This window comes from Orcinus orca, chromosome 14 (genome assembly GCF_937001465.1).
Source record: "Orcinus orca chromosome 14, mOrcOrc1.1, whole genome shotgun sequence".
Lineage (NCBI taxonomy): Eukaryota > Metazoa > Chordata > Mammalia > Artiodactyla > Delphinidae > Orcinus > Orcinus orca.
The window spans coordinates 56,485,837-56,502,808 of NC_064572.1; the positions used below are offsets into that span (position 1 = coordinate 56,485,837).

A 16,972-nucleotide genomic window follows, 5' to 3' on the forward strand; every position below is an offset into this window, starting at 1 on the left:
AGACTTGAGAGGTTTAGGCAAAATAAACTTAAGACAAAAGCCTAGACAGAATTTTGCCAGAAAAACTGGAAATAGGGATTATAAAATGCAGCCAGTGACTTCATTTAATCCAGCACATCTGTTGCATATGACCCAAGGGATAAGTAAAAAATTTCCAGAAGGAAGTATGAGGACTTATTTGTTTTTGTTTGTACAGAAGGAATTCATACCCAGTGATTCAGAAGAAAATTGAGCTTATTCTGTTGGAACCTTCTGAGATCTTTAAAGGAAAGACAATTCAAACATATATCTATTGTCCATGTTCATAATAGATAAAATCGGTAGTGACTGATTACTTTTTAGGAACTATGTTTTCATCTAAATGATCTGTTACTTTTTTTAGGAATTACATTGCTTTGCTCCATCAGTAGATCTTTCCAAGCACCCTTTTGAAGAGGTGGGGGATGGGGGGGGCGAAGGTCAGCTGGAAGCAGATAAAATACCTTCTCTCCTAATACATTCTGATTCTGACTGGGTAGAAAATAGTCTCATAACTTGGGCTTCATACAGAATAATGAAAAAGGAAGACCTAGAGATTTTCATATCATAGTTTTTCATAAGTACCTCAGTAGAGAATTAAGCAAATTTTTGAGAATCAAAGGAATTGGGATTCGTCAATAAGCAAAATAAAAAGGGTACTTTCGCTTTGGAGCTCATATTCTAGTTCAGGAGCCAACAAACTTTTTCTGTAAAAAAAAATATATATATATTATATATATATATATTATATATATATTATATATATAGTAAATACAGTTGACCCTTGAACAGTGCAGGCTTGGGGGGGAAGGGGTGCCAACGCTCTGTGCAGTCAAAAACCCACATATAACTTATAGTTGGCCCTCCGTATCCACAGCTCCTCTGTATCCCTCCATATCCATGGATTCAACCAACAGAGGATTGTGTAGAACTGTGGTATTTACTATTGAAAAAAATCCTAGTGTAAGTGGATCCATGTAGTTCAAACCCGTGTTGTTCAAGGGTCAGCTAACTTTGCATGTGGCCATGTTTCTCGAAAACTTTATTTACAGTAACAGTGAGGTGTTACTATGGGCCATAGTTTTTCAACCCCTATTCTAGTAGGTGGAAACAATAAGTAAATTAGAGTATGTTAGGTGGTAAGTGCTTTAGGAAAAAGAAGAATAGAGCAGAGTAATCAAATAGGGAGTATGATGAAGTAGAAGTTGACAGGGTGGGCCTCACTGAGGTCAAGAAAAAGAGGAGGAACCAGCAAAGGAGACTGAAAACTTAGTGACTGGAAAGAAAACCAAGAGATGGTGATGTCCTGGAGATGCAATGATTATTGGGAAGAAGAAGGGAACATCTATCAGATGTTGGTGGTAGGCCAAATAAGTGGAAGGCTGAGATTAGACCATTGGATTTAGCTATGTGTGGGTTGTTAGTGACCTTGATGAGCAGTTTTGGTGGAGTGGATTTAAGAGAGAATTGGAGAGAGAGAGTGAAAACAGAAAAATCTTCTGAGTGATTTTGTTGTAAAGGGAGCAAAGAAATGGAGCAGTGGGAAAAGAAGGATCAAGAGAAGGGGTTTCTTTTTTTTTTTTAAGATAGAATAAATAATGACATGTTTGATGAAAATAAGCCAATAAAGGGTAGGGGGAAATGATGTAGGAGGGTAGAAGTGAATTGCTAGACCTGTGTCTTTGAGTTGGTGACGGAATGGGATCTGGTGTATTAAGTGGGGATTGACTTCAGATAGGTGTGACGTTGGTAGGTGGAAATGTGCTGTAAAGAGTCTGTAGTTGTTGTTTTGTGGCTTCAATTTTCTGATTAAAGAACTATCGATAGAGAATATGAAAGCTTAAGTTTTGAGGTTTTATATATACCTATTGGCTTTAACTTTTAGTACCAGCATTTCAGGGATCTTTGGTGACTTAGTAAAATGCTTCTTACTATGCCTTCTGAGAGGGTTATAAACTTAAACCTGCAAATTTGTGTATTTTAAGGATTAAACCCTACATTATGAGAGTAAATAATGATACATGTAATGTGTGGCACAGCACCTGCTATCATGTAGAATGTAGAGTCAGTATACATTGAACTAGGCTTACTTTAGCGATATCTTTGGTCCCAAAAGATGCCTTGTCATAGTTTTAAATGTTATGTAAGTTAGATTTTGACAATAATAAGTTTATATGCTAAATTTAAATCATAGGTCCCTTTGACACCTCTCCTAATGTTCTTCCTTCTTCACAGTATGGTCTGTCTTTATACAGCGACTAGTAACATTACTGGCTCCAGCAATCAGGGGGAACTATTGATCAGGGCTCCACAGATGGATGCTTGTTCTTTTAATGATTTTATCAACATATTGCTATTTGAATTTCTTTGTACAATGAAAATAAGTTGGTTTTGTATACAGCATCCTCCTATAGATTGTAAGCCCCCAGAGGTAGGTAATACCTCTTATACATTTCTAAGAAAATGTCCTAAGTAATAGTTTGTACATAGAGGGCATTCAACAAATATGATGATTACTAACCAAGTCAAGGTTGCATGTTCCTTTATTTCAACTTAGATATTCAATTCTTTATTTAGGCCTTGCTCTAATTCAGGTTTAAGACTTTTCCACTATTCTGGAAAATTCTGGAGCTAAATTATATCGGGCTTAATTGCAATTATTATAATTCCTCCTAGTATAGTTATTCCAAATAACTACCAGAGGAGGTAATAACCAAATTTTACTTTGTAAGCACATAATAATAGAAGCATAATTGGCATATACAGCTGTTGGAATGCCATAAAAACTGGCATGATCATTAAAAGTAGCTTGTTAGAGAATAGTACTCAACTAAATATAGTATATTGGATATCAAAGTAAGATAGGTTGACTTTGTGTAACTACAAAAAAATAGCCTAGGTTACCTTCACACACTATCAAGGAAGTAATAAGTGAAGTCAAAGAAGTGATAGCCTTACCAAGTACTATAGAAACTAATTGTGGCCAGGAACTGTTTGTGAAGAGCAAGTTGAAATGGCCATGGCATTCTGCAGTAGCCAGTGTCATTAAGAGAAGTAAGAGAACTATTTTCCTTTATAAGAAGCAGCTGTGTTAAGGCTTTACTCTTAGGTTTACTGATAAAGATAAAAATTTGAAGAGGCTATTTCCTAGGATTTAGGAAGTAAAACTCAGCTATTCATGCAAATGACTGAGAAATTCTAAATCTGTTCAAATCTAGGTTCCCATTACATTTATAAGTTATTTCTAAAGCATCAGGGCATCCAACTTCATAAAAATATTTTAGATCTGGTCTTTTTTTTTTTTTAATCTGTCTTGTGTTGAAACTTTGTTTTCTTTATATTATAGGTCCAGTTGTTTACGTCTTGGATCTTGCAGATAGACTGATCTCAAAAGCCTGTCCATTTGCTGCAGCAGGAATAATGGTTGGCTCTATCTATTGGACAGCTGTGACTTATGGAGCAGTGACAGTGATGCAGGTTCACTATTTTATTCTATTTGATGATGTTACTTTTGATATGAAGATCAAACAGATTAAACAGATTTTTGTTAGGAGTTTTTAAAATTATTATTTGAACAAGTGATAACATTCTCATGGCTTAAAAATAAGAAAATATATAAAAGCTCTCTAGGGAGAAGTCTTCTTACTCCTGTCCTTCATTTGCCCAGGTTCCCCTCTGCTCAGGTAGCCAGATATATTCTTCCAGACTTTGTTTGTGCATATGCAAGATAAAATAAATATGTTCTCCCACACACATTATAGTTATCCCCCCAAAAGGAAACGTATTAGAGCTGAACCCCCCTTTTTCCAAAAACAATGAATCTTAGAGATCTTTTCACAGAGTATGGAGAAATCTGCATAGCATTCTTTGTATAGAATTTCAACAGTTTACTAACCAGTCTCTTATTGATTAGACAGTTAGTTACTTCTAGTTTTTTGCTATTACAAAACAATGCTACATTTAGTAACTGTTGATGAAAATTAGAATGACTTAAATTTCAAGATTTAGTCCCAGGCCCTTGACTCTTCTCTCTGTATACCTCTTCTTTGAAGATTTCCAGCCATCTTAACTGTGCGTTTTGATGTCTTTCACCCTAATCTTTTCCCAAAATCAGTCCTATAAGAACAGCATGGCCCTTCTCCTTAAATGACCTCTTATGACTTCACACTCAATATTACTGAAATCAAACTTGTCTTTTCCTCAGTTTGAAACCTAAATTTATTCTGTTATCATTTCTTTATATCTTTGATTCCTACAATTATTTTCCCATCTACTCGATATATAGCCTACATTCTGAGGATTACCTTTAACTCTTTCTACTTCATAGCGCTATATCCAGTCCGCTAAGTCCAATCAATTTCCATCTAGATATGTCTTAACATCTGTGGCTTCCTTTCCACAATCTTTAATACTTGACTTATTGTCTTTCTCCCATCATACCTGGATGGCTAAAGGAGCCTCTTGATTGTTTTCTTTAACTTCATTCTTTTCTGTTGATCCATCCTTCCAAATGAATCTTCCTAAAATAATACCTTTCAACATTTTACTTCAAAGCTTAACGTCTCCTCTAACTTAAGTGATCATTTTCAAAAGCAGCACCTAGATTGGTTAAATGTTTCTTTTTTTTTTTAATAAATTTATTTATATTTTTGGCTGTGTTGGGTCTTTGTTGCTGCACGCAGGCTTTCTCTAGTTGCGATGAGCGGGGGGCTACTCTTTGTTGTGGTGCGCGGGCTTCTCATAGCAGTGGCTTCTCTTGTTGCTGAGCACGGGCTCTAGGCTCACAGGCTTCAGTAGTTGTGGCATGTGGGCTCAGTGGTTGTGGCTCGTGGGCTCTGTAGTTGTGGCTCGCGGGCTCTAGAGCGCAGGCTTGGTAGTTGTGGCGCACGGGCTTAGTTGCTCCATGGCATGTGGGATCCTCCCAGACCAGGGCTCAAACCTGTGTCTCCTGCGTTGGCAGGCGGATTCTTAACCACTGCACCACCAGGGAAGCCCGGTTAAATGTTTCATAACTAACTCAGTAATAGTTAACACACTTTGGTTTGTAGATGATATAACTTGCTTTTCTTTAATATAAATTAAAGAGTACATGAAAGAAAAAGGGATCAAAGGGATTATATGTAATATTCTAGAAGTTGCACATAACCTGTCTAATCATGGTGAGACAGAATATTGCAATGCTTCTTTATAAAATGTTGATGACACCCCAGAAATCTGGATGTAGTCACTGGAATGAATCACAAATCATTTGTCATAGGATAGTGGATAAAGGTTGAGAATCACTGACTTGAAAAAGATTCCATTTCCTTAACCTGGTTTGTTATGCAGTGTTCTCCACAATCTTAACTTCATTCTACTTTGAGGCCTATGGGGCTGTCTCCTCCAACCCATCCTTATGTTGTTTAGTTTTTTTACCTCTGTCCTTTGGCTTATGTCACCCTCCCTGCCTAATACCTGTCCTTTCAGGCCTTTCTCTCCGAATTTAAACCCTCCTTCCAGGCTTAGTTCAGCCACTTTCCCTCCATGAAGGTTATCAGGCAACTCCTGCCCAGTGTGATTTCTTCTTCCTCTGCATTCATGACATTTTTATTCCTCAAATGGCAGCCAATCCTGTGTTGACCAAGTGCTATTTCTTATATAGATTACCTAAGTTATTTAACTTTTGCTGTATTCAGGCCTTACTCCTCCTATTGGCAGGTAATTTCCTTGAGAAAGTAGAGACTATCTTATACGTAGGTGTCCCCTGTATAGCATATACACAGATGTTAACTTTAAAAGGCTTTCATAAATAGTGATTTTTTTAATATGACCAATTCTATCAGGTAGTAACAGGTTTGTTTAACTGACTATATGTTCTGTAATAATTTGTTAAGCCCCAGTAATGAGTATTAGTATATCATTAGATCCAGGAAGTTCAGGACCATTCACTAGGACTGACAAAGACCTGAAAACTTAGAGATTATACATTGTTTAATGTACAACTACATTATACAAAAGTATGTTTTTGCAGATGGGGAAACTAAGGCCCTTTGAGATTAAGTGATTTCTCTTTAAGACCTAATTGACCATAAGTAATAGGATGCCTCTTTTTGAAAAGATATTAGGCTAGCACAGTCTTAAAAGAATTCTCGTAATTAATGAGACACTTCAACAACAGGAGCCAATTAAGGAAAGACTACATTAACAGTATTTTAATTCAGTAAAAGTGAAAGATCATTTGAAGTTATGAAAAAAATAAGTCTTGAGCTGACCCTTGAAGAGAATGATTTGGATTGGCAGAGAGGAGGAAATGATATGAGCAAGGAGACAAAAATAAACATGTTAATGGTGACAGTAAAGAAGGTTAATGGTGACAGAAAAGAACTAAAATGATGATAATGCATATATACATTATGTGTTACCATTTAGATATAACCTTCACATGTACTGTCTCACTTGAAAAGATTTTTTTTTTTAGCCCAGAAATGGGAGCGATTAGCTGTGACAGTAGATAGCTCCTGTTGTGTGATTTAAGAGTATTCGGAAGACTTTTATCTTTCTGAATATTTGATAGCAGTCGTGCCCCCTACTCCATCAGCAGAATTTAGGATTTTCTTTTTCACACTTAACTTTTTTTTCCTTTTGTTCTCTGACTACTCTGAAGTTCAGGTAAATCAGATTAAGGAATCAGATCACTGTTTTTTCCCATTTATTTCTTCATGAACCAGTCTTAGGTTCAATCCCTTTTCGTTGTAAAGAACTTGAATGGTCCCTTTGATTTAAATTTCTGTTGAAAAGACAACGTGATAGTTAACTTTTTCTTCCCCTAGCACCTGGCTGAACACCTTTCAAGCACTGATGCGTATAATTCTTGCAACAATCTTGTGACATAGATACTATCAATTATTCCTAGTTTACAGGTTCAGAGAGCTTACATGTCCAATACCAGTACCACCTTCCAGCAAGGAAGAAGCATTAGGACTCCTGTCCCTAATCTAGGGCTCCTGAAATAATAGCTGGTCCCAGAGGCAGCTGGAGCATTGTATCCAGGAACAGTGGAACACTGACACCCGGCCCAGCTCTGCTTCTGCCTCTGCTGTAAAGCAGCCCCCACACGCATTGTCCCTTCTTAATTGTGTTGCATCTAATTACCCTGAATTCTAAGGAAACCTTTTAGTTCATTGCTGTTCCATCCTCCCATTTAAAAGTAGGGTTCTATAGGCAGTGCTTTAAAAGATCAAAACTTAATTAAAACTAACTCTTAGCATTTTAGCATTGATGAACCACAGGCCTAGCTGACTATGGAGATTTAGCTTTTAGCTCTTAAGCAGAAAAACAAACAAACCTTTCTCTAAACCTGCAATTCCATAGGCCTTGATTTTGTACATGGATAAAAAATTCTTAGAGAAGGGCTTCCCTGGTGGCGCAGTGGTTGAGAGTCCACCTGCCGATGCAGGGGACACGGGTTCGCGCCCCGGTCCGGGAAGATCCCACATGCCGCGGAGCAGCTGGGCCCGTGAGCCATGGCTGCTGAGCCTGCGCATCCGGAGCCTGTGCTCCGCAACAGGAGAGGCCATAACAGTGAGAGGCCTGCATACCGCAAAAAAAAAAAAAATCTTAGAGAAGACATTCTATAGTTCCTGAATCTAACCTCAAAATTTAAGTCTTGAAAGTTATCTCTTTTTCAGTCTTAGGGCATAACATCAGAATGTACATGATCTTACACAAGATTTGCTGGTTTTATATTGACCAAAGTTAAATCAGACCCATTGATTAATTCAGCTTTCATTTATTACCCTTGAGTCTGACTGTAGCGGTACGTAGTATGACACTACAGGTGTTACACTGTCCTAGTTCCTTAACATTATATTTGCACACTTGTTTGATTTGATTGCCTCTTACCTCCAAAAGACGTCTATTTAGCTCACCTTTTAATTCCCAGCACCTAGGCCTGTGTCTGGCACGTAATCATTATTCAGTTGAATGAATGCATGCAGGTATGCATGTAATGGTCAGCCTCAGCTTAAGCACAAAGCATGACTCTTGATCACAGGTGGGGAAAATGGGCTTTTGCTCACTGTTTGCCCTATTTTCTTTTTTATTTCCTCATTCTTAGACACCTGGTTGGAAAGTTTTTACTGCTACCCATGAGGAATAAATTTTCCCTTACTATAGTCCATACCTGAATATTCACTTTGCTTTATATATATATTTTTTTTTTTTTTTCTGTACACGGGCCTCTCACTGTTGTGGCCTCTCCCATTACGGAGCACAGGCTCCGGACGCGCAGGCTCAGTGGCCATGGCTCACGGGCCCAGCCCCTCCACAGCATGTGGGATCTTCCCGGACCAGGGCACGAACCCGTGTCCCCGGCATTGGCAGGCGGACTCTCAACCACTGCGCCACCAGGGAAGCCCTGCTTTATATTTTTAAACCCTAAATTCTAAAAAGAAAACATAACCCAACAAAGGAATTTTTCAAATTTCTGAATTTATTTGCTAACACTTTGGGAGTATTTAAATCACATTTAGTTATAACTTTAAAGTGATCATAATATTGAAAATAATAAAATGATACAAAAAAATAGAGTGTCATGTGACAAGCATGATAGGTAAAGACAGTTTCTGGGCTAATCCACTTTTGCCACCAGGGTGGGATATGTGTTTATGAAATATGGTGAACCAGACTATTTCACTTTAGGGCAGCTCAAAACAACCACCCTTTACATGCAAGATATGAGGTTGTTAATTTCTACCTGGAAACACAGAAGAATATCAGATACTGATACCATGGGTTTTGACCATTTGGAAGAGGCTAGTCCTCTGTTCTTTAATGTTACGTCTTGGTTAGATAAATTAATCATGCACAAAAGTCTGGGCTATATCCTTAGCTGAAATTTTAAAAGCACCCATTTTGGTCCTCTCCACATGCTTTTTCTTTTCTTTTTTTTTTTTGTGGTTGGCCACGCCACACAGCATGGCATGTGGGCTCTTAGTTCCCCGACCAGGGATTGAACCCGTGCCCCCTGTGTTGGAAGTGCAGAGTTTAACCACTGGACTGCCAGGGAAGTCCCTCCACATAATTTTATAAACTATTTCTACCTGGATCAAGTCTGTTGTCTAGAATTTGAATTTGCCGTGACCATTGTCAGCTTCCTTATTTCACATCTCCTTGAAGTCCACCTAAAAAAATCTGCTATAATAGCTGACATAAAGGGCATCTCATTTTTGAAAAAAAATCCTGTTTACTTTTTCATGAGTTTGCTTTCCTGAGTAGATATTGTCCCTGGAGCTTTTAGTCTTCCCTACCTTCTTTTCTCCCTTCCCTTCCTTTCTTTTCCTTCGTCCCTCTCAGAGATATAGACAAAGGCAAAGACATAAATTGTCTATATCAACAATCCTTTCTTCATAGTTTAATCCTCAAGTGTGTACAGAAAAACTATATAGAAACCTTTATAGTAGTCTCCTCATATCAAGCTGTGATACCTGGATGGGCTAAAACCCCAAGATTCTGAAATAGTCTCCACTGTCATAACTGCCAAGAATAATCCCTCAGAGAAATATATTTAATTTGCCAGCATTTGAGACTTTTGGCTAAAGGGAGGTCATTTGAGACCTGTGAAAGAATTTTTAGGGAAATTTTCTAGTTAAAAGTAAGATGCTCACCAACAAAGTGGCCATGTTGAGAGACATGTAAGACCAAGATTGATCAGCAAGTGAAAGAATTTTGCCAGGAGGGGAAGTATGGAGATTCACAAATGCAAATTAATCATGTCCTTCTTGCCCTCTCAGATCTAAACCAATTGAGAAATAACCCCAATACCCAGATGAGAGGGGAAGGATTGTTTTAGCTTTATTACCCCATAGATAGGCACCCTTGGGTTCCTGGATTAGAAAAAGTGACTGGAACCTGTAACCAGAACTGGACTTCCTATTGCATTCCCTCAAATATAGACCTTGGAATTGCATTTTAGGAGAGTTAAGTCTGTAGAGCAGGCATTTAGCCAGCCAGAGAAATCACACGCAATCCCAGACACCACTGAGCAGGGAGAAAGCCAAAGAGAAATGAGATTTCAGACCATCTCCTGAAGGCCGGTCCTGCCTCTTGGCTGGCTGTGCTTACCTCCTAGTAGGAAGAGCAGGAAAACAGTTGCTCTTCTCGAAGACACATGAGACCTAAAATTATAGCCCAATCTAACCAAATTAAATAGAGGAATGGAAGCAAGAACCAGAAGTCCTCTCCCCTCTATTGAAATGTAATCAATTAAAGCTTTTATTCCAATGTAATATGAAACAGCTTGGGAGCTTTTCTTTTTCCCCTTGAATGAGAGACATTTCTTATAAATAAATCAGGATTGATAGCTTTCCAGCTTATTTTTAAAACTTTCTGTATTCTTTTGAAATTTAGCATTTCCTCTAAAATGAATTGCACTCAAGCATGGAACCCTTCATTAGATAAGGAAATGATTGGAGCAAATGCTATCTGTTTCACAGGTTGTAGGCCATAAAGAAGGTCTGGATGTTATGGAGAGAGCTGATCCTTTATTCCTTTTAATTGGACTTCCTACTATTCCTGTCATGCTGATATTAGGCAAGATGATTCGCTGGGAGGACTATGTGCTTAGACTATGGCGCAAATACTCAAATAAACTACAAATTTTGAACAGTATATTTCCAGGTAAGGCCCTGAATTGTGGTGGTAATGAACATACCAAATTAATCTTGTGGACGAATCCTAGCATGCAAAGATATTTTAGATATTCTGATTTATTAGCACTAATACCCTACATTTTTTTCTTTAGGGATTGGTTGTCCTGTTCCTCGAATTCCAGCCGAGGCTAATCCTTTAGCAGATCATGTCTCTGCAACCCGAATTTTGTGTGGAGCCCTTGTTTTTCCTACTATTGCAACAATAGTTGGTAAACTAATGTTCAGTAGTGTTAACTCTAATTTACAAAGGACAATCTTGGTAAGGTGGCTTTAATATTACTTTTTTCAAGTGACTATGCAAAAGAGAAAGAACTGTATATTTGTTTAAAAAAAAAAGGAATGGGACTATATAAATATTTATACTATGGCTCCTGTGCCTTAAGTCTCTATTTGATCCCCGCTGTCATCCAATAGCAATAAAAAGACGAGGATCCACTGCAGTAGTTCTGGTCTTCTGGAACTATGCTTTGGGAGTTCTCTCCTGGGATATGCGTGAATCATTACTCCCAAAAGATAGTGTTGAAAAGTTTCTGCTCTAGGGTCAGACTGCCCAGGTCAAATCCTATCACAGACATTGCCTTTCTGAGAAACCTAAATAAAATTTCTTGATTTCTCTATGCTTGTAGAATGGAGATAGTAATGGTAGCTACCTCAGGATTATTGTGAGGGTTAAATCAGATAATTCATTTGAAGTGCTAGCACATAGTAAGCCCTTATGTTGTTTGATGTCATTATTATTGTTCCCACTTCTCCCCTCTGGTAGCAGCCTGCATATAATGCCTGGGCATTCTCTCTACTATATGAGAATGGATTTAGAGCTAAGTGGAAGGAAGATTACTCAGAGAGGATAAAGGCTTTCTGACCTCTAATAGTCTATTCCTATCTTACCCCCTAGTAAAAAAAAAAAAAGAGAGAACTGTTTCATTTGCGGTCATCTGAATTAGCAACAATGCTTGTGTCTTTTGTGATTTAAGTAAAATGATTTTTATTATGTTCCTCTAAATCTGCATTATAAAAAGCTAATTTTTCTCTTTTTTTAGGGTGGAATTGCTTTTGTTGCCATTAAAGGAGCATTCAAGGTTTACTTCAAACAGCAGCAATATTTACGTCAGGCACACCGCAAAATTCTAAATTATCCAGAGCAAGAAGAAGCATAAAACTGTGACTTCTCATTGTTCTGCAGTCCTCTCATTCTTATGAGTCTGTTGTGTTGTTTTGATTCCATCATTAATGCACAGTAGTGGAGACTTGCGATAAGCTGCTGCTCTCATATTTTTAAGAAGTAAAATAAAGCACTTAGGGAAGGGGAAACCCTCTCAGTAATCACGGAACCTAAGGATGTGATTTGTTTTCATTGTTTTGTATGTACTTCTTTTATGGCAGTCATCTGAACCATTATCTTAGCATGGTGAACCTGAGTTTTGTTCATATTTTCTTCAGACAGAAATGTAAAGATCAAACTGTGCAAATATTTAAAAATGCACATGCTGTTTTATTCAAAGGCCTCTTTTGTACATGTTCATGTTCAGTGTTTTCTTAGAATCAGCAATTCAATGAAGGTACTATGAGGATTTTTCTCACTGGCATAATTTGATTACAAGCTAAACAGGAGTATATGTTAATATGAGGAAATGTAAATTAGTTATACATAATTAACAAACCAAAAATGTATGTAAACATTCAAATGATTATCTGAACAAATGCAATTTTGCTGTGTTTTTCTTAACCCATGTGATATCCTCCAAAACGTGTAGGGTAAAAATTCACAGGGCTTCCAGATCACTTTTTCACTATTAAATTTTATTTATATAATGTTGACATCTCATAGTTCATATTGTAATTTTGACTTATGCAGTCTTAATTACTGTGTGTGTGTGTGTGTGTGTGTGTGTGAGAGTGAGAGAGAGAGAGAGAGAAAGGCAGAGACAGAGACAGCGACATCAGGTCCTTCCATCACCGGAGTAAGGTTTTTAAATTCGTGTTTCTAGAAATTAGAACTGCCAGTTTATAGTAGTTTGAGCACAGAGAACGATTTGCAAAAAATAAAGTTATTTTCCTCTCCTTTCTCATCGATTCAGTTATTCAGGTGTTTGTTGATCACCTCCTACTTCCCCAGGCACTATGCAAAGTGTTGTGGGGATACAGTGGTGAACAAGACAGACTTGGTTCCTGCTTTTATGTAGTTTACAGTCTAGTTTCAACAGGTAGAAAACCAGCAGTGAGTAAACCAAGGTGAGGCCTTGAGCTCTTTGTTTTTATACCAGTCAGTGAGGAAATAATTATGAAAACAAGTCTTGAGTAAATATTAAGGTCATTGTTTTTGTCAAATTATAAGAAAAAAAACCAATACTAATATTTTTAAATTTAAATTGCTTGTCATACTGAGGAGGCTAGCACCTTAATAGTCACTGTTTAACTAGTTTTATATTCATTTTTCAAAAGCAATTATTTATTTTAAGCTCTTCAGTAGTGACCCTTTTAATGTTCAGCGATCTGGTCTTGGAGTGATTTTCATCAATTAGTATTAAGTTTTTTAAAGATAGTTCCAAAAACCCTATTTATTTTCTTGTTCACAGCATCTAATGCATGGCAATATGAATGTTCCCCCTTACTGATAAGTGGCCACTTCTCTTTAGGATTGTAGCAAGTATAGATTGAGCTATGTTAGATTACAGTAGTATATGTTAACTTCAGTAATTTAAGACTGGTACCTTTCTATAGTATGAATGTCTTAATTTTGAGTTATAACATGAAATTTATGTGAATGGCTATTGAACATTCAAAGTTGTAATTACTTGGGGAGGAAGGGAATATTTGACTGACAGTGAGCCTTATATTAAGATCACTGCTACAGTTCTGAAGGGGAGATATAAAACTATGATTATATATAAAAATAACAGATTATATAGCTGTGCTTATAAAATATATTGGCTTTCTTAAATTTTCAATATGAAAAGACATACTGGATATTTCCTGCATAATTTTGTTATGTAGAACAGCTTTTAGCAGCCTTTACTAAAGTTACACAAGCACACAGTTCCCCATTTATTACTTTATACCCAAAATGGGGGAATGACTGCTTGGATTTGTTTGGCATCAGGGCTTGTGAGGGCCAGAGAAACAACTCTAATCCTTTAGGGGCAGGGAGAAGGAGTTCTGAGGGCTGTGGGGAGGGAACTGCAAGTGCCTGGGGACCAGAGTAGCCTCAGCCCTGGAATTGAACACATTTAAATCTAAAGAGCCTTAGCTCAAGAAGTACCAGGTACCAGCCTCTTCAGAAAGTGTCCTGCACCACCCTGAATCAACAAAAGCATGGGCTGACTAAAGTTGGGTGGACCTAGGTTCAGATCCTAATTCTGCTTTTAATAACTATGTATGACTTTCATCAAGTGACACCTTGCTCTCAGCTACAGTTTTCTTCATCTCTGAAATACAAATAATACTTAGAAGACTGTTTCTAGGATTAACTGAGAAATGAAAGAAACAGAGAGAGGCACTTTAGCTAAGCTCAAAATAGCCTCTACAGAGCAGTAGTGTCTTAATTGCTGAACACTAGGAAAAGGGAACGAGGCAGTAAACGAGAAACATTAGGGGACAGATTAAGACTTTTGGGATGGGCAGGTATATTTGTGTTTTCCAGTTTATTTTCACGTTTCTTTACTGTGTTATTTCTATAATGTTTTAAACCTCTTTTATAAAATTCAATGACAACTAGTAGAATTCTCTTCTTTGCAGAATTTAACTTATCTCCAAAGTGGCAGAAAATATTGTTCATCATTAAATGATTATCAAATGACTGTGAAGAATATAAAATTAAACTGAGTGACTTAATTAGTCACTGCCTTGCTAACTGTGCTGTAATTTTTTTAAACGTCTTGTTTTTAACATAGCAGACTATCTCAACACTGGCTGGATTAGGTTAAATAAAGAATTTTTATGTCCTCTAGGTGTACTTTGTCTGTTGAACAACTTCCAAAACATAATTTGTTTATTCTGTACCTACTTAATTCTTTTTAAATCATAGTAATCGAGATACTAGTGAGATTTTCTCTTAGTACAAGTAATCTGAATTTTTTAAGAACTGTAAAGAAATTTGTCTTAATTTCATAAGCAGGCAAACCTAAATTCCAAGTATGTTCTAATTTTTAAAATGAATCCCCCCTCACCTACCCTCAGAGCCACTTGGACTATGATTAGACGAGATCTGTGGGTGGTCTTATGCCACAGGTATCAAAGTATACTCAGGTGGGTTGGGAACACAGAAAAAGTTGCTTCCTCCAAGATCCTAAGAACTTTAGTTTCTGAAGCAGATTAGAATCTTCCAGAATGAGTACATCAAATAAAGGCCTTTCCATCCATGGGGATAGTATTGTATCTAAATCATTTCACTGTCACCGTCTGAGACTAGCAGAGAAACAGCCATAGAGTCAGTCCTGGATGCATATTCTAGCTGATGTTTAATGGTTGTAGGGCAAGTTACTTTACCTTTCAGATAGACCCTCAACTTCCTTATCAATAAGATGAAGATTATAAAACCAATCCCCTGGGTTATTGTGCAGATTAAGTGAGATAACATGCTGGGACAGTTTGATATACAGAGAAACTAAATATATCTGTGCCAACTTGGAGGTTTGTTTGCCCATAACCTTTCTTTGGTCCCCTGGGATCTCAAGTTTGCTGCTTCTCTGCTACCTGCCACCCACGCACCCTCTAATGGGTATAGTGATGAAATGTTTAATTGCCTTCCTGGAACAAAGATCCTGAGCAAAGGGAAAAGAAGAAGGATTTGCAGCTCAGTGTAGAAGACTTGGACAAGTAACAGAGGCTCGGCTGTTCTGGTCAAGCCCATGTGGATTTATCGTACTGCTAACAGCTTGCCAAGGTTACTGTAGGCCAACAACGTATCCTACTTTACCAGATGTTTGTTGAGCACCTGTATGAGCCAAGCACTGTGCTAATAAATCCTTTGGTAGATGGGAAATAAACCTGCTTTGAGATGTTTAGAGTCTTCAAAGTACACAACAGATCTTAGTCTTATTATGATATTACCCCCCCAAGAATGTAAGATCCATAAGGGTGTGGGGGGGGCGGTGTTTTACTTTTGTTTACTACTCTACTCCACAAATTAGCAGCGTTCATGAGCTGCTGTTGAATACTTTGAAATCTTAGAAGATGTGCCCTCCTTAAATACAGACTGTCTCTAGTTTAAAATTAGCAAGAAACAATCTGTAACAGGAACTGAGAGGTAATACGTTCATGACCTTTTAATAATTCACATCGAACAACGTATTCTTAGGTATCAGTGTATTTACCAATTCAGATAATTGTACACCAAAATTAAGACACATAAAGTACACGATTGGGACTTACCTGGTGGTCTAGTGGTTAAGACTCCGCACTCCCAATGCAGGGGTCCGGGTTCGGTCCCTGGTCAGGGAACTAGATCCCACGTGCCGCATCTAAAAAAAGATCCCACATGCCACAGGGAAGATCTTGCACGAGGCAACGAAGATCCCTTGTGCTGTAACTAAGACCCGGCGCAGCCAAATTAATTAAAAGTGCACAATCTTTAAGTATAAATCTTGATACATTTTTGCCTTGCAGTGTCACTCCAGTGCCCTCTGTTGTTCCAAAGGAAAATGGTATACAGAATCCAGTTCCATATCACAAAGTTGGGCAAGGAAGAGTGAACTTAGAGCTGAGAGAAAATAATTTGGCACAGGTAAGTAATGCCCTTTTTTATGGCCTTTCCTAGTCGATCTCTGACCCCCTCCACTCCACCCACCCCACAAGGAAATATAATCTTGACCTCTTTTCAGTTAATAACTTAGAAAGTGTTTTGCATAGTCATTTAATTCTGATGTACTTGATTCACAGAAAGGGCCGTAAGTGATTAAATACCATATCATCCAGGATAATAAATGGGCCATTTTTTTATATTATGGTTTGGGGTGTAAACTGGTATGGAGGGTAATTAGTATCTTTCTAAATTACAAATACATGTACCCATTGACTCAGCAGTTCGAATTCTAGGAATTTTTCTTGAAATATATTTGCTCTATATATTCCTTGCAGCAATATATGTAATAACAAGAAATTTGAATCAACCTAAATGTCAGTAGGGAATTGGTTAAATAAATTATGGTATATCCATATTGAATACTATATAGCTCTAAAAAAAAAAACAATGAAAGAGCTGTTTACATAATGATATGAAAATATTTCTAATGAATATTTAAAAAAATAAAGGGACTTCCCTGGTGGTG

General features: G+C 37.5%; 1 protein-coding gene across 1 annotated transcript in view; it reads left to right on the forward strand.

The window, feature by feature from the left end:
• Window positions 1-14,648, forward strand: part of MARCHF5 (membrane associated ring-CH-type finger 5) — a 53,249-nt gene extending 38,601 nt beyond the window's left edge. Inside the window, exons 3-6 of the mRNA XM_004279398.4 lie at window positions 3,365-3,495; window positions 10,491-10,674; window positions 10,799-10,965; window positions 11,747-14,648. Coding sequence (XP_004279446.1) covers window positions 3,365-3,495; window positions 10,491-10,674; window positions 10,799-10,965; window positions 11,747-11,863 — 599 coding nt within the window. The 3' untranslated portion in view covers window positions 11,864-14,648. The remainder of the gene's footprint in view (window positions 1-3,364; window positions 3,496-10,490; window positions 10,675-10,798; window positions 10,966-11,746) is intronic.
• Window positions 14,649-16,972: the final 2,324 nt, after the last annotated feature.